Below are 15,247 nucleotides of genomic sequence, written 5' to 3' on the forward strand. Positions count from 1 at the left end.
GATCTCACTGTGTTTCCCAAGCTGGTCTTAAACTCTTGGGCTCAGCCTCCCAAGTAGCTGGGATTTCAGGTGTGTGTCTGTGTTTTTAAAAAAGATTCTTCAGATGATTCTGATGTTCAGCTTAGATTGTGAAGCACTGCTTTAGCAGAAGTAGGAACAAGAATGAGGCAGGAGAGGTTTCCTCTAATTGTTGCTTGACTAGGTTATCTTCAGCCTGTTTTCCTGCGGATAGTAGAGAATGAGGCTATGCCTCCCCCTGCCCCCCAGCTGATGTTTTGCTGCTATATAGATAACCTTATAAGCAGACATTGTTGCAGGGAGTGGAGAGTAGACATAGGAGAAAGGCAGATAAGTGGGGATTATGGATAGTGTTGAAGCAAATCTTAGGAAGGAAATGGGTAATATCAAATTGGCAGGTTTCATGTACCCTATAGTTAGAATCTGTGCAGACAGTTCCTCTTTGAGAATAAAAAAAAATATGTCATTTACTTCCCCATTCCCTAAGAACAGATAGTGTATTTATTTGTAAAGCAATAACAATGAAAAAGAGCCCTTGAACTTTATTTTTAGAACTTCCTTATGGGGTCCCTTCATGTTATGCCAAGTTGTGAGGAATGAATGGGGTTTGCATATGTAAAAAGAAAGAAGTTTAGGATTTATAGCTAGGAATTTGACAAGGTTGTCAGGAGTTTTTTTAGAAAGTCAGTAAAATCAGTATTTTTAATGTGTGTCCAAAAGGTCATTTTCCCACAGATTATGAGGTATTTCATATCTAATACAAAGTTTACAAAATGCTGACTAAGGTAAATATCCTTTTCTTCCCTGTATAAATGTGTGAATAATGGTCACTCCTTTCTCCTAGAAGATGGGCTTCATGGAATTGTGAGCTGCACAGCTTGTGGACAGCAGGTCAATCATTTTCAAAAAGATTCCATTTATAGACACCCTTCACTGCAAGTCCTTATTTGTAAGGTATGTAAAGATCTACTGATCAGGTTTACATTGTAGAGGGGAAGACCAATATACAAAAGGTCTGAAAAATGACATTTTAGGGAAGATACTGTGATTATGGAGCAGATAGGAAGCCTTTGTAATTAGGACTTGGTTGGCTTTCCAGTGGAGGTGTTATAAACTAATACCTGAAATGTGAATAAGAATTAGCCTGGTGAAGTGGGATTGGTTCAGCTCCTAGGAAATGCAACACAGTATTCAAGGATTGAGAGGTAAAGGAAAACCTGTTAAGTATCAAAACCTGATATATATGTTTATGTTGTATATGTTGTGCATGCTTGTGTTTTCTAACCCTCCCTTTTATGTACCCTACTACTTTAAGTCTCCATGTGGAAGAGAGTTTTGATGTAACTTGAGATAAAAATTTTAAATGTTTCTTATATTGATTATGGTTTTAATAGTCTGTCCACACCTTTTTGCTGGTAATACTGTGGAGTTATTTTAAAATATCTATGATATAAAGGTTATGGGCTCCCCAACTCTTGTTAGTGCTGAGATGAATCCTGTGGTATTTTCTCATTAAAAGTCACCTTTGAAATACAGGGGCAGTCCATATTTTCCTGAGAGTTCTAGCTCTAGTTTTTATTTTTCATTGAGGTGGTACTGATGATTGAACCTAGGAGTATTCTTCCTCTGAGCTGTATGCCCAGCCCTTTTGTTTAAATTTAAAGTTTGAGACAGGGTCTTGGCAAGTTGCTCAGGCTTGCCTTGAACTTGTGATCCTCCTGCCTTAGCTTCTTGAGTTAGTTTTAAATTTCAACAGCTGAATTGCTTATTGCTGGATTTCTAACCTGCATTTCCTTTCTCTTTTCTCATTTGCTTTTTTCTAAGGACCAGTCTATAAGTCTAGGCAGTTTTCAGTAATTGGTAGGTTTTGGCACTGGTTTTGGAACCTTTCCTTTTCCCAGTCTCACTGGAAAGGAATTTGAAGTTAGTGAAATTTGAATTTGAATAACGGCTTTGCCTCTTGATAGTTGAGTGATAGTAGATTAATTTACATATTAAAGAACCTTAACTTTTTCCCTTTTAATACCTCCTCCCTTGTGGGTAGATAATTTGAGATTTAAAGATAATATAGATCAGTAGTTCAGTTGTACACTTAGTAGCTGTTTGTGTGTGGTGACTGTTAAAATTAGGAAGTAGAATCATCTAATACATTTTTATATACAACTTTGTTAGCTAGTTGTATAAGACCAGAAATTTGCTTTACCAAATCTTTAAAGCACTTTCATATGAGGAATAATGGTGCTTGATGATAGGGAGATCTATTTCAAGACGTTAATTTCTTGAGATATTCCAGTATCTGGAAAAATACTAGTATTGGGTAGTACAGTGTTCTGTTTTAATTGTTTAAAATGTGCACATTCCTTTTACTTTATCAATGGCTTAAAATGTTAATTTTTTGGAGTACATGTAGCTCAGTGGTAGAGTCTTTGTGTAGCATGTGTATCCCTGGGTTTAATTCCTGGTACTCTCACCTCCCCCCAAAGTTAACTTTTTGTCCCTTATGAATGTTAGGAATTTTGAATAAAATTTCCCCTTCCCCTTTTCTTTCAATAGAATTGCTTTAAGTATTACATGAGTGATGATATTAGCCGTGACTCAGACGGAATGGATGAACAATGTAGGTAGGTAATAAATTAATATCACCTAACATTCAGTGTCATCTGCTTTGGGGGGAATTTTTACAGTCTCTTACTACATCCATCTTTTGTAATGTAATCATTGATGTCTTTAGTAGATGGTCATTCTTTTACACAGAGCCTTAAGTTTATGATTAGTTTTAAGCTTTCTGATAAGGAATAAGCAGATGACCTAAACTACTACTAAAATTGCTGACAGGAAATTTTAAATTGCTTTCATAATGAAGAAATTAAAATTAGTTTAATTTAGAATAATATTTTAATCTTTAAAACATTTCAGATGGTGTGCAGAAGGCGGGAACTTGATTTGTTGTGACTTTTGCCATAATGCCTTCTGTAAGAAATGCATTCTCCGCAACCTTGGTCGAAAGGAGCTGTCTACAATAATGGATGAAAATAACCAATGGTATTGCTACATTTGTCACCCGGAGCCTTTATTGGACTTGGTCACTGCATGTAACAGTGTATTTGAGAACTTAGAACAATTGTTGCAACAAAATAAGAAGAAGATAAAAATTGACAGTGAAAAGAGTACTAAAGTATGTGAACATGCACCCAGATTTTCTCCAAAGAAGAATACTTCAAATTGCAATGGAGAAGAAAAGAAATTAGATGATTCATGTTCTGGCTCTGTAACCTACACTTATTCTGCATTAATTGTGCCCAAAGAGATGATTAAGAAAACAAAAAAACTGATTGAGACCACAGCCAACATGAACTCCAGTTACGTTAAGTTTTTGAAGCAGGCAACTGATAATTCAGATATCAGTTCTGCTACAAAGTTACGTCAGCTTAAGGCTTTTAAATCTGTGTTGGCTGATATCAAGAAAGCGCATCTTGCATTAGAGGAAGATTTGAATTCAGAGATTCAAGCTTTGGATGCTGTAAACAAAGAGAAAAATACCAAAGAGCATAAAGGTGTAGATGCTAAGTCAGAAACAAAAGTACGAAAAGGAGAAAAAAGCTTTGCTTTGGAAAGGAAGGATATTTCAAAGTCAGAAGGTAAACCATCAAGAAAGCAGGTAGATAATGAGCACATGGATCAGAGTGTTCCAGCAGAGGAACAAAGAGCAAATAAAAGTACCAGTGGTGAGCATAAGAAATCTGACAGAAAAGAGGAACCTCAGTATGAACCTGCTAACACTTCTGAAGACTTAGACATGGATATTGTGTCTGTTCCTTCCTCAGTTCCAGAGGACATTTTTGAGAATCTTGAGACAGCTATGGAAGTTCAGAGTTCAACTGATTATCATGGGGATGGCAACAGTGGAGCTGAGCAAGAATTGGAGAGTTCATCCGTAAAATTAAATACTCCTTCAAAAGACAACAGAGGAGGTATTAAGTCAAAAACTACAGCTAAAGTAACAAAGGAATTATATGTCAAACTCACCCCTGTTTCCCTTTCTAATTCCCCAGTTAAAGGTGCTGATTGTCAGGAAGTTCTACAAGATAAAGATGGCCATAAAAGTTCTGGTTTGAACCCCAAGTCAGAGAAATGTGGACCTGGTCGGGAAAACACTGATAATGAGCATTTAATTGAAAATGAAGCTCCATTAATGTTAGAAGAATCTGATCTTCGAAGATCCCCACGCGTGAAGACTACACCCTTGAGGCGACAGACAGAAACTAACCCTGCAACATCCAATTCAGATGAGGAAAGTAATGAAGCAGTTAAGGAGAAACAAAAACTACCAGTTCCAATGAGGAAAAAGGACAAGCGAAATTCTTCTGACAGTGCTATAGATAATCCTAAGCCTAATAAATTGCCTAAGTCTAAGCAATCAGAGATTGTGGATCAGAATTCAGATTCTGATGAAATGCTAGCAATCCTCAAAGAGGTAAGCAGGATGAGTCACAGTTCTTCTTCCGATACTGATATTAATGAAACTCAGACAAATCATAAGACTCTGTATGATTTAAAGACTCAAAAAGGGAAAGAAGATAAAGGAAAAAGAAAACGAAAAAGTTCTACTTCTGGCTCAGATTTTGATATTAAAAAAGGCAAATCAGCTAAAAGCTCTATAATTTCTAAAAAGAAACGCCAAAACCAGTCTGAGTCTTCTAATTATGACTCAGAATTAGAAAAGGAGATAAAAAGCATGAGTAAAATTGGGGCTGCCAGGACAACCAAAAAAAGACTTTCAAACAAAAAAGATTATGATTCTTCTGAAGATGAAAAACACAGCAAAAAAGGGATGGATAATCAAGGGCAGAAAACTTTGAAGACTGCACAAGAAGGATCATCCGATGATGCTGAAAGGAAACAAGAGAGTTTTTCTTCAGCAGAAGGCACAACTGAGAAAGACAAGACCATAATGGAATTAAGAGATCGACTTTCTAAGAAGCAGCAACCAAGTGTTTCTTCCGATGTTGCTGATAAGCCTTCTTCAGGGAAAGAGGAGAGTTTAAATTCCCCAGAAGACAAAAAAGTTGTTGAAACTAAAGAAAAGAGCAAGTATCTGAAAACCAAAACATGTAAAAAAGCACAGGGTGGCTTATCTGATGTTGCTGAGAAATTCCCAAAGAAAGAGCAGAGTGATGAATCCTCTGAAGAAGATAAAAAGCAGAACAAAAAGGGAATTGAAGAAAAAGAAACAAAGACTGTAGACTTGAAGAAAAAAGCAATTAAGATAGAACAGCAATATGAATCATCATCTGATAGTACTGAGAAGTTACCTGAGGGAGAAGAAATTTGTCATTTTTCTAAGGGCCTAAAACAAAGTAGGAGTGACATAACTGATGGAGAAAAGAAAAGTAAAAAAATGAAAGATAAAATTTCTAAAAAGAAGGAAGAATTATCTGATAATGTTGAAAAGGTACCAGGGAAAGGAGATAGTTGTGACTCTTCAGAAGATAAAAAGAGTAAGAATAGAGCATCAGGTAGAGAGAAGAAAAGACGCAACTTGCCTGAAAAGAGTTCAAGGAAGAGACAAGATTGTTCATCATCTGATACTGAGAAATATTCCATGAAACAAGATGGTTGTGACTCTTCTGATAAGAGACCAAAAAGAATAGAATTGAGGGAAAGAAGAAATTTGAATTCAAAGAGAAATGCCAAGGAAATACAAAGTGGCTCATCATCTTCTGATGCTGAGGAAAGTTCTGAAGATAATAAAAAGCAGAAGAAACAAAGAGCTTCAGCTAAAAAGAAGGCAGGCAATGTCAAGGAAAAAAAGAGAAACTCCCTAAGAACAAGCAATAAAAGGAAGCAAGCGGACATTACTTCCTCATCTTCTGATGTAGGAGATGATGATCAGAATTCTGTAGGCGAGGGGAGCAGTGATGAACAGAAAATTAAGCCTGTGACTGAAAATTTAGTGCTTTCTTCACACACTGGATTTTGCCAATCTTCAGGTATGCAAAGATAAGTGAAAATTTTATAATTTGTGCTAAGCCCTCTTTAATAACTACATTGTTTAATTTTCCTTGAAGAAAATCTAATTCAGGATTACTATTTAGAAAAAGTCTATTTAAAAATTATTTCCAGTTTACTATAAGAACTTTCTTGATTTATATCTATGTTATCTTTGTAAAATATTTCATACGCTGTTAGTATTCTTGTGTCAGGCAGACCAAAATTTTTGGGTAAATAACCACAAATTTTTATAAGCGTTTAGTGCTTTTTTTCTGGGGTAATGACCTGTAAAATTCATGAAGGAAAATTCATGCCAGAAATCAGGTAGATGTTCATATAATGGAAATGACTGCTTGATACCATGCATATGGCTTTTAAAATTGGAACAGAGAGCCTTTTATTTGGTACTGGGGATTGAACACAGGGATGCTTAGCTACTGAGCAATATCCCTAGCATTTTTCATATTTTGAGACAAGGACTCACTCAGTTGCTGAGGCTGACCTCAAACTTGGATTCTCCTCTCTCAGCCTTGTGAGTCACTGGGATTATTGGTGTGCACAAATCCTGGCTTCAGAAGAGATAGCTATGAGTTCCATGAAATCCCATTAAATAGCTTAAATTTAGTGTATTGAAACTCTTTGTTAATGTTCCTCAACTACATTCTGAGAGTACAAACAAAATCTTCTCTTTTTAGGCTTCCTCCCTCCCAGATGCTTTGCTTTAAAATACTGTCAAAATAAAGGAATAAAGAAAATCCAGACTGTAAATGGTATACCCCAACATGACAAGATAGAGAATTAGGAACATTAGGATTTGAGTTAATTGGTCAGTGATACCTAGAAACATAAATTTTTTTAAAATTAATTTTTTAATTGTCAGTGAACCTTTATTTTACCTATTTATATGTGATGCTAAGACTCTAACCCAGTGCCCCACACATACTAAATAAGCAAGTGCTCTACCACTGAGCCACAACCCCATCCTGAAACATACAATTTTAAAAAATAATTTTTAATCATTATTACATTTCTTTTTAAACATTACTTGTATAATAAATGTGCACTGTTTGCTTGTATCGTTTGTTTTTAGTAAGACCCGTTTGTTAACTGGGGGTACTTTGATTTTGATGGGGAGGTACTAGGGATTGAACCCAGGGGTGCTTTACCACTGAGCTATTTCCCTAGCCCTTTTTAGCAAGACAGGGTCTTGCTAAGTTGCTTGGGGCCTGGCTGAGACTGGCCTTGAACTTGGTATCCTCCTGCTTCAGCTTTCCCAGTTGCTAGGATTATAGGCATAGAATACCACTATCCAAATCTTTTGGTGTGTATGTGTGGCGGGGGCAGTGTACTCTGCCCCTGAGCCATATACCCAGCCTCTGTGAGTTTTTATTTTTGAGACAGGGTCTTGCTAAGTCCCGTAGGCTGGCATTCAATTTGCAAGCATCCTGCCTCAGCCTCGAGTAGCTGGGATTATAGGCATGGCAATACTCAATATATTTACACTTTTTTTTTGGCGGTGTTGGGAATTGAACCGAGGGCTTTGATGCTTGCAAGGCAAGCACTCTACCAACTGAGCTATGTCCCAGCCCTATTTATACATTTTTATAAGGTAAGTTTCACATAAAACTATGTTCCAACATAGGATGAAATTTAAAAATTTTCTTTTTTCCTCTTTCCACATGTCATTTTTACATTTGTTCTAATTAGCTATACATGACAGTAGAATGTGTTTTGACGTATTATACATATGCAGAATATAGTTTCTCATTCTTATGGTTGTACATGATGTAGAATTACATTGGTCATGTAATCATATGTGCACTTAGGATAGTAATGTCTGATTCATTCTACTGTCTTTCCTATTCCCATTCCCCCTCTCTTCCCTTCCTTCCTCTCTTCTAATCCAAAGTACTTCTATTCTTCCTTAACTCCCTCCCCCATTGTGAAATTAGCATCTCCATGTCAGAGAAAACATTAGACCTTTGGTTTTTTGGGATTGGCTTGTTTCACTTAGCATGATATTCTCCAGTTCCATCCATTTACTGGCAAATGCCATAATTTTGTTCTTTTGTTATGGCTGAGAAATATCCCATTGTGTATATATACCACATTTTCTTTATCCATTCATCTGTTGAAGTGCACCTAGGTTTTTATATTAGCATTTCCCATTTATCCCAGTTGAACTTTTAAAAAATATTTTTATTTGTAGATGGATGCAGTATCTTTATTTATTTAGTTTTTTTATGTGGTGCTGGGGATCAAAACCAGTGCCTCACTCATGCTAGGCAAGTGCTCTGTCACTGAGCCACAACCCCAGCCCCCAATTGAATTTTAATGAAATTAAGTTGAATCTTTTTGTGGTGCTAAGGATGGAATCCAGGGGTTTGCACATGCTCAGAAACATTCTACTGATGAGCTATGTTTCCAGTCCTTGAATATTATTTTTTAATAAAACTTTTTATTTCTGTTATGGAGAATTTATCTGACTTAAGAACAAAGTTTGATATGCATGGTGTACACTTCAATTTACTGCTGTAATATATCATCAGGTTCTTAGATGGAACTCTGCTGATATGGATATTGTAACTATGGGTCCTTATTTCTTGACTGAAATTCTGTAAGCTTAATGTATTTCAAAATTTACAAGTTTTTGGTTTTTAGCAAGATAATAGAGTTGCTGCCATATATTTTATAAAAGTTCCTTTGAGATGTGATGTGACGCCATGTAATGAAACTCATAATATTTCTTTTTCATGTTTTTGTTGTTGTATTATAATTAAACATAATAATGGGATTCAGTATTACATATTTATAGATGCATGTTATATAACAATATAATTTGTCAATGTAGTTTACCAATATTTCCCCTTTGTCTTTCCTCCTCCTTCCTCTGGTCCCTTTCCTCTATTTTACCGATCTCCCTTCAGTTTTCTTGAGAATCCTCCTTTACCTCTCTTTTCCTTTTTCCTTTCTAGCTTCCACATATGAGAGAAAACATATGACCCTTGACTTTTCTGAGTTTGACTTTTTTCACTTCACATAAAGCTATCAAGTTCCATCCATTTTTTTTTTCCCTGCAAATGACAACTTCATTCTTTTTGGCCAAATAAAACCCCATTATTCATATATACATTTTCTTTGTCCATTCATCCATTGATGGACATGTAGACTGGTTCTATAATTCGGCTATTGTGAATTGTTAAACAGTGTTTCTGAGGTAAAACATTTGAACAACCTAGGTGCCATAGTGCATACCTGTAATTCCAGCTATTCAGGAGACTGAGGAAGGAAGATCTCAAAATCGAGGCTAGGTTTGAAACTTAGCAAGACTCTGTCTTGAAATCAAAAAGGGCTTGGATGTAACTCAGAAGTAGAGCATATCCTAACGTGTTTGACCTTGGGGGATCCCCAGTACCAATAAAAATAAAAAGTAAACCACGCATTAAACATTCATACTTAGAGGGAAAAAACTTCAGATCAAGTTTGCTACCTAGTGAGTGTTGGTAGTATTGCACAACAACTTTTTCAACTAAGAATTATGTAAGTTTCAGAATTATATATAAAGGATTGTGGCCTTATATTAAAAATACATAATCTAGCCAGGTGCGGTGGTACATACCTGTAATCCAAGTGACTTGGAAGACCAAAGAGGATGATTGCAAGCTCAACGCCAGCCTCAGAACCTTAGTGATACCCTAAGGACTTAACAATACTCTGTTTCATCATAAATAATAAACAGTGGACTGGGGATATGGGCATAGTGGTTAAGTAATCCTGGTTTCAATCACTGATACAAAAAAAAAAAAAGAAAAGAAAGATATAGAAAGAATCTAATAGTTAACTTTGATAGCAAATCAGTGTTTTAGCTATTAGGTCACTTGGGAAAAACTTTATTAAGGATTAGCTATAAGAATAATGTTGGACTGGGGATGTAGCTCAGTTGGTAGAGTGCTTGCCTGTCAAGCACAAGACCCTGGGTTCAATCCCCAGCACTGCCAAAAAATAAAAATGCAATTATTTGTATGAAACTTTCCCACTTGCATATTTTAGGCTGTTAAACTAATCTTAAACTTTTTAGAATTGGTTTCTGTGATTAAAGCAACTTCCCTGGTAAACCAACATGTTCGATTTAAAATATTTTACTACCTTTCATTTCCTAAAATGTCACTAAGTTTGACACTTTCATTTCTATTATGTTTGGACTTTTAATACTTAGTATAGTAAGTCAAATCTACTCATTAAACCTGAAGAAGAGATGGTAGCATATGGCAAATACTTAAAGGAAGTGTTTCTCAGTAATCCATTAACTCAACATTTGTCTAGATTTATATAACTTTGATCTGACGGATCAGTGGGATGATTAGGTGATTACCTTTTTCTTTGCTATATATGCAGAGAAACCTTGAGAATCTACCACTTCAACAAATGGCCAGTCCTTCAAGTGTTTCTTGGAATAAGCCTCGTTTGGGATTTTTTTTTTGGGGGGTGGATTTTTTTCCCTGGATATTTCTTGAGAATAAGCAGATAACTTTGGACAAAAAAAAGATAAATTTGATTTGTAAATTTACCCATCAAAAACTGGGTTTTGGGGGACTGTGATTGTAGCTCAGTGGTAGAGTGCTTGCCTAGCTTGTGTGAAGCACTAGGTTCTATTCTTAGCCATAAATAAATGTAAATAAATGTAAATAAATGTAGAAAATAACAAGAATAAATAAAATTAAATATTAAACAGACTTTATCAATAGAAATACTTAAGCGGAAAAGAATGTGAAGGGCATGAAAATAAGCCCTATGTAAAAAGTACTACTTTTCAAAGATATGTTTGGGTGTGGGTCAATGATAAATGTATTCCTTGAGTTTATTTTTTCTGGGTGCGGTGGTGCGATGCCTGTAATCCGAGCAGCTTAGGAGGCTGAGGCAGGAGAATTGCAAGTTCAAAGCCAGCCCTACCAACTCAGTGAGGTCTTAAGCAAATTAGTGAGACCCTGTCTCAAAATCAAAAGGACTGGGAATGTTGCTTAATGGTTAACTGCCCCTGGGTTCAGTCCCTGGTACCCAAAAAAAAAAAAAAAAAAAAAAGATTCATACTCAAAAGTATGCTGAATCTATGTATTTGTGTAATATGTCAAATTGAGTTTTAGGCAACAGGTTTAGGAGACCTTAATAAACCCTTTCCCCCAATGAGTTCAGAGGTTTCCAATTAATTCTGCAATATTTAGCTATCCTGTTACAAGTAATATTTTCATAGAAATCAGGGATTGGGAATGGCCTGAGCAACCAAGATGACAAACATTGTCCTAGGAGTTTACAGTTGAATGCAAGACAGAGATAGACAAATTATTATCATCACTATTATTTTAAAGGTACTAAAAGAGTTGAGTGTAGGGTGCATTCCAGAAAATCCGAGCTACTCAGGAGTCTGAGGAAGGAGGTGCATGAGCCAAGGAGTCCACATCTAGTCGGGGCAACATAGCCAGACCCTGTTCAAAAGTAAACAAAAATTAACAGAATAAGGATATAAAACCAAAATAGGACTGTGTGGTAAATGGCACGTGAGCTTTTTAAATATTAGCAGGGAAAGCAACAGGTACTATTTGAACTTGACTCTGAAGAATAGATCAAATTTTGAGAGATGGAGTAGAGAGGGAGTGGCAATAATATTAATAATAATTCATTTGAAGATTGATCTGTTTGAGATATTTTGCTGGGATACTGTGAGATTTATTTTTACCTTCAGATATTTAGCATATTATCTATCCTGAAACTGTAGGTGCCTGTGTCCTCTTTGGGTGCAGTGCTGGAACACAAAAGAGAGGCTTTGTGCATGCTAGGCAAGAGCTTTTCCACTGACCTTGTTCCCCAGTTCAGTGTCTATGTCCTTTATAGATATTTTCCTCCATTTCCTCCCAATATTTTATTATGGAAAAATTTAAAATTATAGAAAAGTTTTGCCATTAACATTTTATTATATTGATGGCATTTCTAAATATCCTTCTATTTATTCATCTGTGTATCTTGTCTTTCTTCACCATTTTAAAACTTATTTTGGAATAATTATAGATCCATAGGAATTTGTAAAAAAAAAAGTTACAAACAAAATATATTGTACAGGAGAGTCTCAGATACCCTTTTACTTAGTGCCCCTCATTGCTAATTTTTTGTTTAATTGTAGTAAAATATTGAAACTGGGAAACTAAAGATTTATTCAGATTTTACTAGTTTTATATGTGCTCATTATTTTACGTGGAGGCCGCAAAGGGGATAGAATGTTTTCATTTAGTTTTATTTTCTTAACATGCAATTTTAATGTCTTTAGGATTTTTTTTCTTTTTGTGGTGCTGGGGATTGAACTGAGGGCCTCTTTCATACCAGGCAAGTATTGTAACACTTATCACATCCCCAGCTCACATATCTTTATATTTTTAATCACAGAGTAGAAATACAGAATTTTGTAAGGAAATAAGTTTTGGATAATTCAAATCAGGGATATCATATAAGTTCAAATATATTTTTAAATTATGTGGTACTACCAAAATACTGAAAGCAGTTTTGCTTTTCTTCAGAGCTGCAGTATAAATTGGATACCTGTTATCTTAAAACTTCAAATGGACCAGTACAAAGGCTATTTCAACAAGACACTTATATTAATGATAGCAATTAATATAGAATTGTTACTTAGGAGAGTTGACTATAAAACTTCTGGGCTGGGGTACTTCAATGTTATAGCTCCTTGCCTGTTAGGCCCAAAATCCTGGGTTCAATTTCCAAAACAAACAAGCAGACACACACCCTGTAATCTAAGAAGGAACATGGAAATTTTTAACACCTTACTATTTATCATTTTGCTTATGGCACTTACAAATCTTGTACTACACTTTCCATAAACATTCTATTTCTCATGTTTTGTATTCCAGAGTAGTGGTTACAACATACTAGTTTGCTTTAGAGATTTGGGCTTTCAGTTTTATTTTAGTGTTTTACTTATATAGATCATTTAAAGCTAATTTGAAATAAACTTTTTCCCCAAGGAGATGAAGCCTTATCTAAATCAGTGCCTGTCACAGTGGATGATGATGACGACGACAATGATCCTGAGAATAGGTATGATTCCATCTGTAAGGACTTAAAAAAGATTATAACACACCCTAGGCGTGGGCGCAAACAGCAGCAACGGAACAGCAAGCAGGTTGTAAAAACCAGGAGTGCCTGCCTTAGAAAGACTCACTCACAGTCTTCCTGCAAGTTTGAAAGAAAGTCCAGAAAATGGGCTAAAACTCAGAAACCTTAAGAGAAAATAAATATAAGTATTAACACACCTAGCATAGGGTGTGTTATAAATACAGAACTGTCAATTTTGTGTTTTCGTGTAAACTGTGATAATTTTTGAGACTATTTTAATTTTTACAGATTTTTGATGAAAGTGAATCATATCTCAATAAATTGGTAACAACAGACATCTCTCTATATTTGGTTATTGTTCTTAATTGTTATTCAGTGAATTTGGTGATCCTATTTCTTAAGACCTGTCAAGACTGAAAAAAAGGTGATAACTCAGTTAAGATTAAGAAATTGCTTTCAAAATAAGTATCAATTTACAGGGATCTAGATTGATTTAGATTTTAACCATTTTTCAAAGAAAATGGAGGTAGATACGTATGGTACCATTAAGTGTAATAAGACAATAGGTATAAATGTAAACAGTGTAGCCTGTAAAGTTTTACTTAACTAAGGGATGGCTGGGAGAAGGGAAAAAAAAATAGGACATACTCCTGTCATACCAGTAAAGAATAAAGAAAACAGGTATTAAAGAATATAACCACAGTGTTTCTGTATGTGTTTTAAAACATTTTTTGTACTTTGGCACACACCCAGTCATAACCTCCAATCACAAAGATAGAGTGGTTTAGTGAATGGAATTGGAATAACAGGGGTAAGGGTATCTTACCTCTAATGTTTCTAACAACTAAGCAATTTTGGGCTGTAAATTGTTTTGCCAGTTTTCTACCTCTCAAATGAATAGGGTGGATGTCATTTTCTCTGATTAATTCTAACACCAAAAATGTATAGTAGAATTGATGATTTTTATTAAGGAACACTATAGTAAACATCTATTTATTCCTATCAGTAAACTCTAATAAGAAAACACAAAAATATCCATGTAATTTTTGTGTCATAATTATCAGTGAAATTAACCAAGTATTAAATACTGTGGGGTCAGCTGTTACTTTAGTTGTTTTATGTCTTGCTGATGCTGATAGGCTTCTTTGTTGCAAAGATCAGCATTCTGCTAACAGAACATTTTTAAATGAATGAATAGGTTTATTTTACATTTTTTAAATAGAGCTTGATCGTGAACACAAAAGAGTCAGATTTACTTTCCTGCTTATTTTTTAAATTAAAAATATATAGCCAATTATTTCATGGAATGGGGGGGTCCACAATGGAATGGTAAATGCATACAGTTTTTTAATTTTCTAATATTCCATCACAGATAATAAAACCATTTATAATTTTATTCATTTTTAAAATGCTTAAATCCTCATACATACTATTTGTTTTCCTATATGAGGCCCCAAATGTTACTGATAAGCTAAGAGTGTTAAATACATTCTATACTAATTTAACTGTGAGTGAAGAACTTTTATATTTAGCCACCAAATAAGATTGTTGTTAAGGTATGATAATTTTTTTGTGTTAGAACTTGTCAAAAATAAGTGACATTTTCATCTTCTAAGTTCTCTGATCATATCTCTTTGTAACTGGCAAGTATTTTATTGGAAATTATCTTTAATTCCATCTTGTATTTGTGATGAAAAAATACAACCCTGTTGAGTATTTTTGAGAGGAATTGAATTTTATCTTGAGCATGTCTTTCATTATACTCAGTTTAATGTTCTTTTATAATATACACAATTAATAACTTGTTTAATATCCACTATACCAAAGAGGTGTCTATTATGCATGGGTTATCCAGTCATGATGTGCATACAAATAACTTCTTGCACTATTTTAGTATGAATGATGTATTTGAGCTTATTTGAATATGCACTAAGCATCTTTAAAAATTTTGTTTGCAGATCATGATTACATCTTGGCATTTTTCCAAGTTCACATTTTTTTGAGTGGGATGTATTTTAGTAGTAGCATATTGTAATTGTGTGTAAATTTGTACACAATTGTGTAACTGTGTAAAAATTGTGTATAAATTTCATATTCATTGCCTTTTTAGTAGTATTGT

The 15,247-nt window shown here is 34.8% G+C and overlaps 1 protein-coding gene across 11 annotated transcripts in view; it reads left to right on the plus strand.

Annotated features, from left to right (window-relative positions):
• The window catches only part of ATRX (ATRX chromatin remodeler), a 236,556-nt gene that overhangs the window by 83,784 nt on the left and 137,525 nt on the right, over positions 1-15,247 (plus strand). For 8 of the 11 annotated variants that reach the window (XM_079123003.1, XM_079123002.1, XM_079123004.1 and 5 more), the window contains 4 exons: positions 863-972; positions 2,572-2,639; positions 2,935-6,008; positions 13,038-13,110. In XM_079123003.1, coding sequence (XP_078979129.1) covers positions 863-972; positions 2,572-2,639; positions 2,935-6,008; positions 13,038-13,110 — 3,325 coding nt within the window. The remainder of the gene's footprint in view (positions 1-862; positions 973-2,571; positions 2,640-2,934; positions 6,009-13,037; positions 13,111-15,247) is intronic. The other 3 variants (XM_079122998.1, XM_079122996.1, XM_079122999.1) reach the window with 2 other exon arrangements.

Source organism: Sciurus vulgaris (genome assembly GCF_902686455.1).
Source record: "Sciurus vulgaris genome assembly, chromosome: X".
Classification (NCBI taxonomy): domain Eukaryota; kingdom Metazoa; phylum Chordata; class Mammalia; order Rodentia; family Sciuridae; genus Sciurus; species Sciurus vulgaris.